The sequence below is a fragment of the Myotis davidii genome, unplaced genomic scaffold (assembly GCF_000327345.1).
Source record: "Myotis davidii unplaced genomic scaffold, ASM32734v1 scaffold580, whole genome shotgun sequence".
In the NCBI taxonomy this organism is placed as follows: Eukaryota; Metazoa; Chordata; class Mammalia; order Chiroptera; family Vespertilionidae; genus Myotis; species Myotis davidii.
The window spans coordinates 865208-877723 of record NW_006293313.1 but is presented as its reverse complement, the minus strand read 5'-3'; the positions used below and the strand labels follow the sequence as shown (position 1 = coordinate 877723).

General features: G+C 40.5%; 1 protein-coding gene across 1 annotated transcript in view; it reads right to left on the bottom strand.

The window, feature by feature from the left end:
* Positions 1-5827: 5827 nt before the first annotated feature.
* FMO1 (flavin containing monooxygenase 1) overlaps positions 5828-12516 on the bottom strand; it is a 20895-nt gene continuing 14206 nt past the window's right edge. Inside the window, exons 6-8 of the mRNA XM_006766996.2 lie at positions 9059-9414; positions 8238-8310; positions 5828-6464 (exon numbers count right to left, since the gene is read on the bottom strand). Of these exons, the coding sequence (XP_006767059.1) occupies positions 6128-6464; positions 8238-8310; positions 9059-9414 (766 nt within the window). The 3' untranslated portion in view covers positions 5828-6127. The remainder of the gene's footprint in view (positions 6465-8237; positions 8311-9058; positions 9415-12516) is intronic.

The window sequence follows — 12516 nt, the reverse complement described above, 5'->3', positions numbered from 1 at the left end:
TAAATTTCTTTGGCTTTAATAAGAACATTGAAAGAACGGACTCAATTCAAAACCCTCGCTCTTATTTTCTTAGGAATTTAACAATAGAAGAAAATCAAATAAGGAAATCAACCCTAAGCCTTTTTCTGGCTGAGAACAGTCTCACATAGCATAGCCTCAAATCAACAGTGTCCGGTGGAAATCTCCTGCCTCTAGGATAGTCAAGGCTTGTGGCATGATGGTTTCTAATTCGTAGCACTTGCTTGTATTTTAACCCCATTAGAATGTTCCCATCTGGCAGGACTTAGAGTCTGGTTTGTTCCTTTTTGTAAAGGCCAATGCTCTATTGCCCACATATGACAGGCCTTTCATTCACTAGTTGTTAAATCTAAAATGCTTGCCAGTAAGTTTCCCCCTGGACACATTCCAGTCAGGTTTTATAGGTACCTAGTTTACAGGACGAGCAGGAGAGAATTCGGTACTGCTCCTCCATTACTGACCATCATCTTACTCATCATCACCTTGTGACAACATCGCTTTTCTACGCATGAAATTATTTGCAGCTTTTATTGATCTTTCCTTGGTCTTTGCCTCTGTGGTCAGGACTCTATTCTGAACATAGCTGTGTAGTTTTATATGGTCCCCAGAGCTGCCAAAGTTAAAGTAGAAGCTGTACTTTAGCAGCCTCATGAAGACTTGGGTCAATAGATATTTAATTCAGTTGGAAGTAAAATCTAATGTGATGTAGCCTACACCTTCCTTTCAAAGCAGGTTGTCCGTAATGGCTTGACATCATATCTCTTTGAGGTGGGTGCCTGACCTCTTGCTAAGGAGATTAGTACATGGATATTCTGGTACCATGATTTTATTATCAGGAATTACTGTAATCTCTTCCTGTAAAATGAATGCCTTGGATAAACTTTAGAGACTCCAATAACACTTGCCTATGTACTTAAGAAAATTCAGTATTAAAGGTGGCATTTCAAATCAAAGGGGTGATGGAGTATTTGATACATACTACCGAGAAAATTGGTTATTATTGAGAAAAAGAAAAAAGCTTATTCTTATCTCACAGCAGGCTATGAACTGAATTTCAAATTGTTTAGAGGATTAAGCATAATAAATGCTTAATGTGCTAAAATAATACAAACACTATCTTAGTCTTTTTTGAGAGCGGAAGACACAAGCAAGACACCAAACCTAGAAGTCACTCCCCTGCACCCTCCCCACCCCAGATATACAGAGAACTTAGGTAAATTAAAAGTGTTTTTATGATGAAAATTACCATAAACAAAATAAAAGATAAGAGACAGACAGACTGGAAGAAAGTATGTGCCAACATATGTAACACACAAAGGGTTAATATTTGTAAAACAAACAGAACCTTCATAATCATTAACAATAAAAAGCCAAACAATAGGAATTGTGAAATCACAAAGGAAGAAATATAAATGGCCCATTCACTTAAAAAATTAATAAAGATTCTACGCCCAATTATAATACAGGGTGTCCCAAAAAATATAGACACACACGTTTTTTGAAAGCTCAATTGATGTTTTCAGATTCAATCCATTGGAATGAATAATTATTCAAAGTGTGTCTACATTTTATTGTAACAACCTGTACGTAGGATCAATTCCAATGTGTGAGTAAATTTATTGAAACTCATCAAACTGCAGGCTTACAATGGGTAAATTGGGTGGTAGGTCAATTATATCTCAATAAGGCTGTTAAAAAATTCCTTCCCAGTACTTTTTGTTTACCACATTTTCCTTAGGGAAATGCACACATATTTCCCATGGCCTATAAGGTCTTGATTTATTCAGTTTGTTTGGCTTTGATCCTTCCAAGTTCTCCCCCACCAATCTCCTTGCTCATCAATTGCCAGCAGCCCTATGCCCAGCAATGCACTGTGCTCTCTTTTGCCTCAGGGCCTTCCTACCTAAGGTTCTTTGCCTGAATACCCTTAATCCTTCACTTTTTATTTATTTATTTATTTATTTTACTAATCCTTTACGTCTCAGTTTAAATGTTACTTCCTGAGAGAGCTTCCTTAACACATCCCTTCACAGTTTAAATCAGGTTATTCTGTCATTCTCTCTCTCCCAGGTCTGTCCCTTTAGTTTAAAGCATTTCTCACAATCTGTAATTATATATTTATTTTGTGACGATTTGTTTAATTCCCATCTTTCCGCTGGAAGGTAAGCTCTAAGAGTGTAGAGAGCACACCTATCTATAGACTCATTTTCAGGGGGTATCCTCCAACATTTTATCTTAACAGGTCAATTAATTTAATGACCCAGGATTACGTATTGCAGTCAGAATACCTTGAGGGGTTCACTACAATGTGTGCTGCTAAAATGAAATGAAGACACTTCACTGGAATTTTTTCTTCTTTTTACCAGTTAGGCGAATGATAACATGAGCTCAGAGAAATTTTCAGGCTCAAGTAATTGCAGGCAAGCTCTAGGGTATAGAAGTCTGAGTTCTCATAGTTGTCCGAATGCTTCTATACACATTGGCAGAATTGATGGTCACAGTGCAGACACTCCCTTAATTGATCACATATTTTCAGAGAGCTGCACTCTTGCCAAAAGCATTCAGGGAAGATTTCTAAAGGGTATGTAATCCTTTTAGAACATCAGGCTCCTGCTTACTTGTATTGGGCTATTTGGTCCCTCCGAGAATTGCTTTAAAAAAGGTTTATTTATTTATTTTTATTTCAATATATTTTTATTGATCTCAGAGAGGAAGGGAGAGGGAGAGAGAGAGATAGAAACATCAGTGAGGAGAGAGAGTCATTGATAGGCTGCCTCCTGCATGCCCCCTACTGAGGATCTAGCACCCAAGCTGGGCATGTGCCCTGAGTGGGAATTGAACCAGAGACTTCTTGGTATCTGGGTCGAGGCTCAACCACTGAGGCACACTGGCCAGGCTAGAGTTGCTTTTAGTGACTTCTGCTGTCAGTGAATACATAGAACATTATAAAAAAGAATGTATTCCCGCTGAATTTGTTGCAGAAATTCAGTGTTCTGCCTCACCCAGTGCTCTCTTTGAGAGAACCCCATAGCCTTTCAGGAGTTCAGACTTGAATATCCAGCTATACCCTTTGGGCACCTCCATTATACGCAGAACCAGGGACGAGAGTTAGTGAGATGATGGAGTTGAACATTAATACATAGAATCCTTTTCTATTAAGAGTAGGAATGAGTGGCTTCCAAATATTTAGTAGGGTGTCATTTTCTCTAATAAAATTAAGTGGGTACTCCAATATGTAAAACAGATAAAAGAGCTGAGTCTGGCTGGGTAGCTCAGTTGATTAGAACATTGTCCCAATATGCCAAGGTTTTGGGTTTGATCCCAGGTCAGGGTTCAAGAATCAACCAGTGAATGCATAAGTAAATGGAACAACAAATCAATTTTTTTTCTCATTCTCTCCCTCTCTGTCTGTCTCTCTCTTGAAAAAAGAAAAAAAAAAACAAGAAAGAAAAAAATGATAAGAAAGCAGGCGTGTGAGTTGGATTGCAGGGAAGGCATGCTTTAGTTTTTTCTCCTCTCATTTAAGAATCTTTGGTCCCCTGAAGTAGGTAGCAAGGGAGCTACAAGTCACTGATCTAGTCCAATCCACCCATTTGGAACCCTTGTGTCCCCCACTGAGAAACAGAAGCACACAACTCATTTCATAAAATGGAGATAGCCATGGGATGGGGGGTGGGGGGTTTCTTCCTATTAACATAGGATTAATTAACACACACTCTGAGCTAGACCAGTCAATGTTGTACATATAAGAAGTCACTAAGGGTTATTTTTTTTAAAAAGCTTCCTAAAAACTGGGTCAGCAGGGGGAGCCATTTGCTAACGTTTCTGCATTTCCCGTGTTATCTCTCAAACTTGCTGCAGAACTAGTAATGTATTAATATTACTCAAGCCTGTGCAGCCCTGAGCAGTGAGCAAAGCATTTCTGTGAGAGCTGAGAAGTAGCACATGGAAGCAAAGCCTCCACATGGTCCAGCTTCTTTGAATTCTTCTGATTTATCTCAAAAAATAATGCAAATGCTGACTCTCCCATACATTTCCATAAATTGTCCATATTTACTTTGTTTTAGTATTATTTTTGTTTCAGTACCCCCTTTCCCTCCCCTTTGGTAACCATCAGCTTGTTCTTTATATCTATGGGTCTGTTTCTCATTTGTTTATTCATTTTTGTTTTTTAGCTTGCACATAGAAGTGAGATCATACACTCTTTGTCTTTGTCTGACTTAAGTGATGCCACCCAAGCAGGTGCCATTTGGGGGAGGGAGAAGTGTTCCCATTATATGTAGTTGCACGTTTTGATGCTTGCACAAGATGGGACATTTTAGTTATGAAAATGAAAATTTTTTGGTGACTTAAAAGTGATCAGAATACCATTTATTTTTAAATTCTGTATAGTTAATTATTGAGATACACATTTTTCCCCCTATGGAGAATAAGAGGGATGGTATCAGGGAGTGAGTAGGGGGACTGTTGGGGATGATAATGAGGTTAATTTTGTACATATTGCATTTGAGAAGCCTATGACATCTACTGTTGGAAATGTCCAATGAGGAGCTAGGTCTATGGCTCAGAAAAAAATAAAACAAGCCCTAAAACGTGCATCCCACTGAGGCAGCAGTTCTCAACCTGTGGGTCGCGACCCCTTTGGCGGTCGAATGACCCTTTCACAGGGGTCGCCTAAGACCATCCTGCATATCAGATATTTACATTACGATTCATAGCAGTAGCAACATTACAGTTATGAAGTAGCAACGAAAATAGTTTTATGGTTGGGTCACAACATGAGGAACTGTATTTAAAGGGCCAGAAGGTTGAGAACCACTGCGCTGAGGTTAACTTTGTAATGATAGCTATCAGTAAACACTTACCAGGACTTAGGTTAAGCATTGTATGTAGATCACACCATTTAATCCTTACAATACCCTTATCACATAGGATGTATTATAACTCCTCTGTTATAGCAAGGAAAACAGAAGTTTAGGAAAAGTCAATGATTTACTCAAGCTCACAAGCTATTAAGTATTAGACCTTTGATACCAGGCTCAGTTCTCTAAATATCCCCCACTACCTCCCAGTGGGACACGTTGAAAGATCCAGAGCATTGAAATGTAAAAAGATAGATATTTCACATAAAACTGGCTCAGCAAAGGGTACTATTTGTATACACTAAAAAGGATTTCTGAAAATGTCAAATTACTCTGGGAGATGAAATGTCTCAGGAGCCCTGACTTAAAGGGTCTGTGCAAAAATCAGTGTTTCTTATGTGCAAAAATATGTGTTTAATATGCTTCTTTTTTTGCTAGATTTCTGGGATCTAACGAAATGAATTTTTTTTTTTTTGAAAAGGAACAAAACCAAATACTGTTTCCCAGTATGGCTTATAGAATGCTTTCAAAATGAGGAATGAGAACCCTTTCTTTCTATTGAATCTGTTCTACACTACGGCCATAGAATAGGTCTAGCATCGTCATTATTAGAGAAGAAGAGAGGGGATAAGCAGGGAAAAAAGATTCTGTGGGGTCTCAGAAACATAGTGATGTCTCTAAAGGGAAAGACCCACCAAATCCAAGACACATCCATACACACCCTTGGGCATAAAAAGAGAGAGAGGCCCAGAGAGAAATATCCTTGTACTATGACTTTTATGATACCACTCTTTTAAAAACTATTTGTATTGCCCTAGCTGGTTTGACTCAATGGATAGCGTGTTGGCCTGTGGACTGAAGGGTCCCGGGCTCAATTCCTTTCCTCTCTCTGGAATTAATAAAAATAAATAATATATACTTATTAAGAATATATTAAGACTTCTGAAGTCATTTCAGCATTAGAAACCACAGGCCTCAATGGTGGCGTCAAGAGGCCTGGATGTATGTTCTGGAGACCTCTCTCCTGACTTAGCCACTTATTAGCTCTGATACCTTGGACAAATCAACGGACATTTACTTGAACAAGTTTTCTAATTTGTTGGATTGTGTTGTTCAGCCTTGCTTATGAAGACAGAGCATTTTACAGCAAGAAACTCGGCTACCATCACTACTGTTTCTCAGAGATTCAGAGGCAGGCAGGGGAATCTACTCTGTGCATCAGACAAGCCATTTAGGTCATCTTTTATTTATAGGAAAATCAGAAAAACAGCCACAAGCAAAACCAGAAAGAGGGTGAGTAAGATTGCAAAGGGAAATGGGGATTCTTGTACAGTGCGAGATCGGGTGGCCTTGAGTGTTCGGTCCCACTGGTTCAAGATGGCATTTCTGGCTCCTTTCCATTTTCCTGGGCCAGTCAAGCGGAACTGGTATGGTGTGCACGGGCCAAAGAAGATGGCCAAAGCCAGACGTGGATCCGTCAGGAGCATAGAGAATAGGTTGGGTTTGGCATTGATATCCGTCAGAAGTCCGTCTATGTATGTGATATAATCTGACTGTAAGGCTTTGCAGTAACACAAGCCAAACCTTTATTAAAGGAAGATTGGGGAGCAAGGGGAAGACAGAATGATAAAATAATCATAATCTTAGAACAAGTGAAAGTGCCAAAAGTTAACGAGGCTGCACAATTTGGAATGGTTCCTGGGTTCTTCCCTCCATGCCCATAGCTGTCTATCTAATAGTCTCACTGTATTATTTAAAGACAAGATGGGTTCCTTGAAAAGGTACTGTATACCTATGTTGCTTCAAATACTCACAATGCCTCTATTATTAGTTTAGTTCTTTTGCCAAATGATTAGGAATTTCTAGAAAAAAAGTATTTTACATAATTTTACTATTCCTAAATCTTTCTAAAACTCAATTATTGCTAGGTATGTGAAATATAAAAAGTCACAGCCGAAACCGGTTTGGCTCAGTGGATGGAGCGTCAGCCTGCGGACTGAGGGGTCCCGGGTTCGATTCCGGTCGAGGGCATGTGCCTGGGTTGCGGGCACATCCCCAGTGGGAGATGTGCAGGAGGCAGCTGATCGATGTCTCTCTCTCATCGATGTTTCTAACTATCTCTCTCCCTTCCTCTCTGTAAAAAATCAATAAAATATATTTTAAAAAAAAAGCCACAAATATCAGTAGGGTGGAATGTCCCTGTAATGCTGGTATTAGTCCCTAAAATCATTGACTGAACTACGTGATAAGAAGCTTTTACACTTTGCAGCTCTAATTAATGGCCTATGTTATATTAGAATTCCATAACGGAGATCAAATCATATTCCAGGTTCAGGATGTGCCATGAAAATAGGTCAATACTTGAATTTTGAAGTATATATGAATGAGAGAAGTAATATGCTTCTTAAATGCATTGATTTTAAAACTTTTTTTTTGTCCTTAGAAACCTCTTTTTTTTTTTTTAAGTGAAATTTCACATCAAAGACCTAAACAGTAAAATAGATAAAAACAGACATGTTTGGGTTGGATTAGGAGTGAGAGAGGGAGCCCAAAACCACCTTCTTTACTGCCACCTCCCTTCTATTCTCTTTGGTCCTTGAATGATAGACAAAGAGTAGAAAAGTGGAAATGTCTCCTCCAACCTCTGTGTCAACAAACTTATTCTGCAAAAGGCTGGCGGGTCAGTATTTGAGGCTTCATGGGCTGTATTATGGTCTCTATTTCAATTCCTCAACTCTGCTGTTATAACTTGAAAGCAGCCATAGGTAGTAAGTAAATTAATGAGTGAGGCTATGTTCTAATAAAACGTTATGGCCACTGAATTTCATATAATTTTCACATATCTATCACAAAATATTTCAATTTTCCTCCCTCCCCCCCAGCCATTTAAAAATGTAAAGAATAAAACAAGTGGTCCGTAGATTTGGCCACCAGACCGTAATTTGCAGACTTGCTCTAGATTGGGTCTGAATAAAAATAAGACAACTGAATACAGATTTGTTGAATGAATACATATACAGACAGACCCTTTTAGTGTCAGCGTGGACAAACCTGTTTGCTTTCTGATTATGGAGAAGGTATGGAATAATGTATCTGATAGAGGAGTGTTAACGATGTTTGATTTAGAATCCAAAATCCATGTGGTGCAAAGATGACCATGGTTTGAAGTGATGATTTTGGGACATTAAAATGTCTCAATTTCACTTTCCTTCCTCTCTTCTTAAACAGACTATCCTAGTTTTTTCCTCTAAGTCTCAGGCGTTTCTTTTTTCTTTAGCGGAACCCTCACCTCTCTTTGTTATGGCTTTTGCCAGTTTCAGTTATAATTCAAAAAGGACACAAAAGTCGTTAACTTACCCACTGGGCCTGTTCTCTTTCCTGGCATTAACTTCTTCTATCATGATACTTCGAGGTGGCAACTTATTCACACCTGTAAAACACACAAAAATGCACTTTAACTTTAGGTTTAGGTGCTTGCTTAGTGGGTAAAGATGCTTTCCCACTGCTCAGCATTTATCCCTAGTACCCAGCTACTCGTCGGCTCATCTGGCAAATGTGCTAGCAGCCTAAGTGGCCTGGTGGTTGGTATGTTCCTGGCCAAAAAGATCAGCATCTGGTCCATCTTGCTACTTACTTGATATGACAGAACCTCACATCTGGTTTGCCTGAACTTTGTCATTGAATTGGTTAAACTCTTAAATTTTAATTGAATCAGTCCATTCAGTTCAACATAACTGACTTTTTTTGAGCTCTGGCTTATCTTTTGTGCTGTTAATGGCACAGGTTCAGTATAGTAGTGTAATTCAGTAAACAACAGAATACATTCTGCTTTTAAGGATTCTATTGCTTTGGCCCTAGCTGGTTTGGTTCAGTGGATAGAGTGTCGACCTGGGGACTGAAAGGTCCCGGGTTCGATTTTGGCCAAGGGCACATGCCCAGGTTGTGGGCTCAGTCCCCAGTAGGGGGTGTGCAGGAGGCAACCAATCAATGATTCTCTCTCATCATTGATATTTCTATCTCTCTCTCCCTCTCCCTTCCTCTCTGAAATCAATAAAAAATATATTAAAAAAAAGATTCTGTTGCTTTGGATAGGAGCGAGGGAGGGTCTAGAAATTTCCAGTATCCAAAATAACACGGCAAACTGAACACATCTACCCTGCTGTTTCTCATGTACTTACCTTTCAGGACGTGAACAGCCCATCGAGCTTGCGTTTCTCCTGTGGGTATCATGGAGCCTAAGGGTTTGATGAGACCAATGACAGCCAGGGTTGGCTTTTCCAGATGTGCGGGGAAGATGTATTTGTACAGCGATGCCTGGCCATGTTCGACTTTCACTACAGTTTCATCAAGGAAGGGGAAAGCAAAGGTGTATCCAGTGGCAAAGACGATGATGTCAATGGGCTGTTCCTTTGGGGTGTAGTTAAATATGACAGAGTTTTTCTTCACCTCCTTTATGCTTGGCCTGATGAGCACTTTCCCAGTGATGATACGGCCAGGGAGCTCATCATTTATCACAGGCTCTTTCATCTGTGTCCTGAACAAAATCACAGGAGAGATATATCGGCCAGTGAACGATGCAACAGCCCTCTTGCCTTCTCCCTTCCTGTCTTCATTCTGGGACCCTGCTCCTGGCTAGGCAGGAGGTGTCAGTCTTTTTTAAATCCTTCCTGAGCTTAAAACATTTCAAAAAATAGACTTTATATCTTATTGCAGTTTTAGGTTCACAGCAAAATTAAGTTGCAAGTACAGAGATTTACCGTATACCCTCTGCCCCTCCTCACACAAAGCCTCCCTCATCCCGATCCCCCACCAGAGTGGTGCATTTGTTACAATCAATGAACCTGCACGGACACATTCTCATCATGAAACCTGGGCTCCCCCACTTTGGCAACCATCAGCTTGTTCTCTATATCTATGGGTTTGTTTGTTTGTCTTGTTTATTTATTTGTTATTTTAGATTCCACCTAGAAGTGATATAATACGGTATTTGTCTTTCTCTGATTTTTTCACTTAGCATACTATCCTCTAGGTCTATTCATGTTGTCACAAATGGCAAGATTGCATTCCTTTTATTGCTGAATATGACCATACCACATCTTCTTTATCCATTTATCTATGCATACACACTTAGGTTGCTTCCATATGCTGGCTATTACTAGTAATGCTGCAATGAACATATGGGTGCATATATATTTTTAAATTTGTGTTTTTGTTTTCTTCGGATAAATCCCCAGAAGTGGAATTGCTGGATTGCATGGCAGCTCTATTTTTAACTTTATGCAGATGCTCTATACTGTTTTCCTTAGTGGCTGCACTAATTTACAATCCTACCAACAGTGCATGAAGGTTCCCTTTTCTCCACACCCACGCCAGCACTTGTAATTTGATTTACTGATGATAACCATTCTGACAGATGTCAATTGATATCTCATTGTGGTTTTAATTTGCATTTCCCTGATAATTAGTGATGTTAAGCATCTTTTCATGTATCTGTTGGCCATTTTTATGTCTTCTTGGGAGAAATGTCTATCCAGGTCCTCTGTCCATTTTTTAAATGATCTTTTTGGGTGTTAAATTGTATGAGTTCTTTATATATTTTAGATATTAATCCTTTAGTGGATATATTATTTGCAAATGTCTTCTCCCATCAGTATAGGTTGTCTTTTCATTTTTTAAAATATATTTTATTGATTTTTTACAGAGAGGAAGGGAGAGAGATAGAGAGTTAGAAACATCGATGAGAGAAACATCGATCAGCTGCCTCCCGCACACCCCGCACTGGGGATGTGCCTGCAACCCAGGCACATGCCCTTGACCGGAATCGAACCTGGGCCCCCTCAGTCCGCAGGCCGACGCTCCATCCGCTGAGCCAAACCGGTCTCGGCATCTTTTCATTTTGTTGATGGTTTCTTTCACTGTGCAAAAACTTTTTAGTTTTTTCAGGTCAGGAAAATTTTTAGCTATTATTTTTTAAAATAAAGTTTCAGTTCCTTTTTCTTTCTTCTTCTTCTTTTGAGATCCATATAATGCAACTGTTTGAGCACTTGATATTATCCCAGAGGTCCCTAAACTACCCTCATTTAAAAAATTTATTTTTCCTTTCTGCTATTTTGATTGGCTGATTTCCACTAGTCTGTGTCTTAGGTTGCTGATCTGTAATTACGTGTTAGTTAATATGCTGTTGATTCCTTCTAATGTGTTTTTCATTTTAGATATATACTTCAAGTTGGCTTGATTTTTCTTTTTTTAAAAATATATTTTATTGAATTTTTACAGAGAAGAAGGGAGAGGGATAGAGAGTTAGAAACATCGATCAGCTGCCTCCTGCACTCCCCCCAGTAGGGATGTGCCCGCAATCAAGGTACATGCCCTTGACCAGAATCGAACCTGGGACCCTTCAGTTCACAGGCCGATGCTCTATCCACTGAGCCAAACCAGTTTGGCGCTTGATTTTTCTTATACTTTCTGTTGAAATGCTCCCTAAATTCCTCTATTTTACTCTCCAGTTGGTGAGCATACTTATGACCATTTCTTTGAATTCTTTTTTTTAAATCTTTACCCAAAAATATTTTCCCATTGATTTTTAGGGAGAGTGGAAGAGAGAGGGAAAGACGGAGAGAAACATCAATGAGAGAAACACATAGATTTGTTGCCTCCTGCATGTGCCCAACCAGGGCTCGGGCCAGGGAGGAGCCTGCAACCAAGGTATGTGCCCTTGACTGAAATTGAATCCGGGACCCTTTGGTTCACAGGCTGGCACTGTATTCATTGTGCCAAACTGGCTAGGGCTCTTTGAATTCTTTATTAGACCAACTATCTTGATTTCCTTAGGGTTTTTATCTGGGAACTTTTCTTGTTCTTTCATTTGAGAGACATTCTTATGCCTTTTCCTTTTGTTTGGCTTTCTATGCTTGTTTATATGAATTAGACAAAATACTTGTCTCTTCCAGCCTTGGAAAAGTGGTTTTGTATGGAAGTGGCCTCTGTGCCGGCTGTGTATGCTGGGTGCTTTTGGCAGGCTGGTAGGAGCCGAGCGGCTGCAAGGTATTTGGGGTGCTGTCCCACTAAGCCAGCGTGGCTCCAGGTGGGGAGACCAGCCAGGTGCATGTGGTGCTGCCCTGCTGATCCCGCTTGCTCCCTATGTTCCACCCAAAATGGGCTTGTGCCCAGAGACCTTGCAGCCAGGCCAGAGCACCTGGACGGAGCCCAGGGCCACCCTAGGGAGGTGGAGGAGGACTTAAACCATGGCCCTCAGCAGCCCATCCAACCTGGGAGAATTCCAGCAGCCCCGGAGAGCTCTCACAGCTCCCCAGCTCTTCTGTATACACCGTCTCTCATGTTTGTTGTTCACATAGGGGTCCCGTGTAGAAGAGACCTCTGTGTGGGCTTAATGTGCCGGGTAGTCTTGGGAAGCAGATTGAAGCTGGCCAGGCACGTATTGGCCCTGGAGCACCGGCCTGCAGGTGCACATGGCGATGCCCTATTGTTCCAGGCAAATCCAGGTGGTGTAGCTGGGAACGCCCCAGTGACCCCGCAGGTGGGCCCTATGGAGCTGGAGGGGATGTAAGAACGGCGCTCACTGGCTCCTCGGCCCGGGCTTCCGGAGGCTGCCCTTCCCCAGCCTCCGACGGTCTGT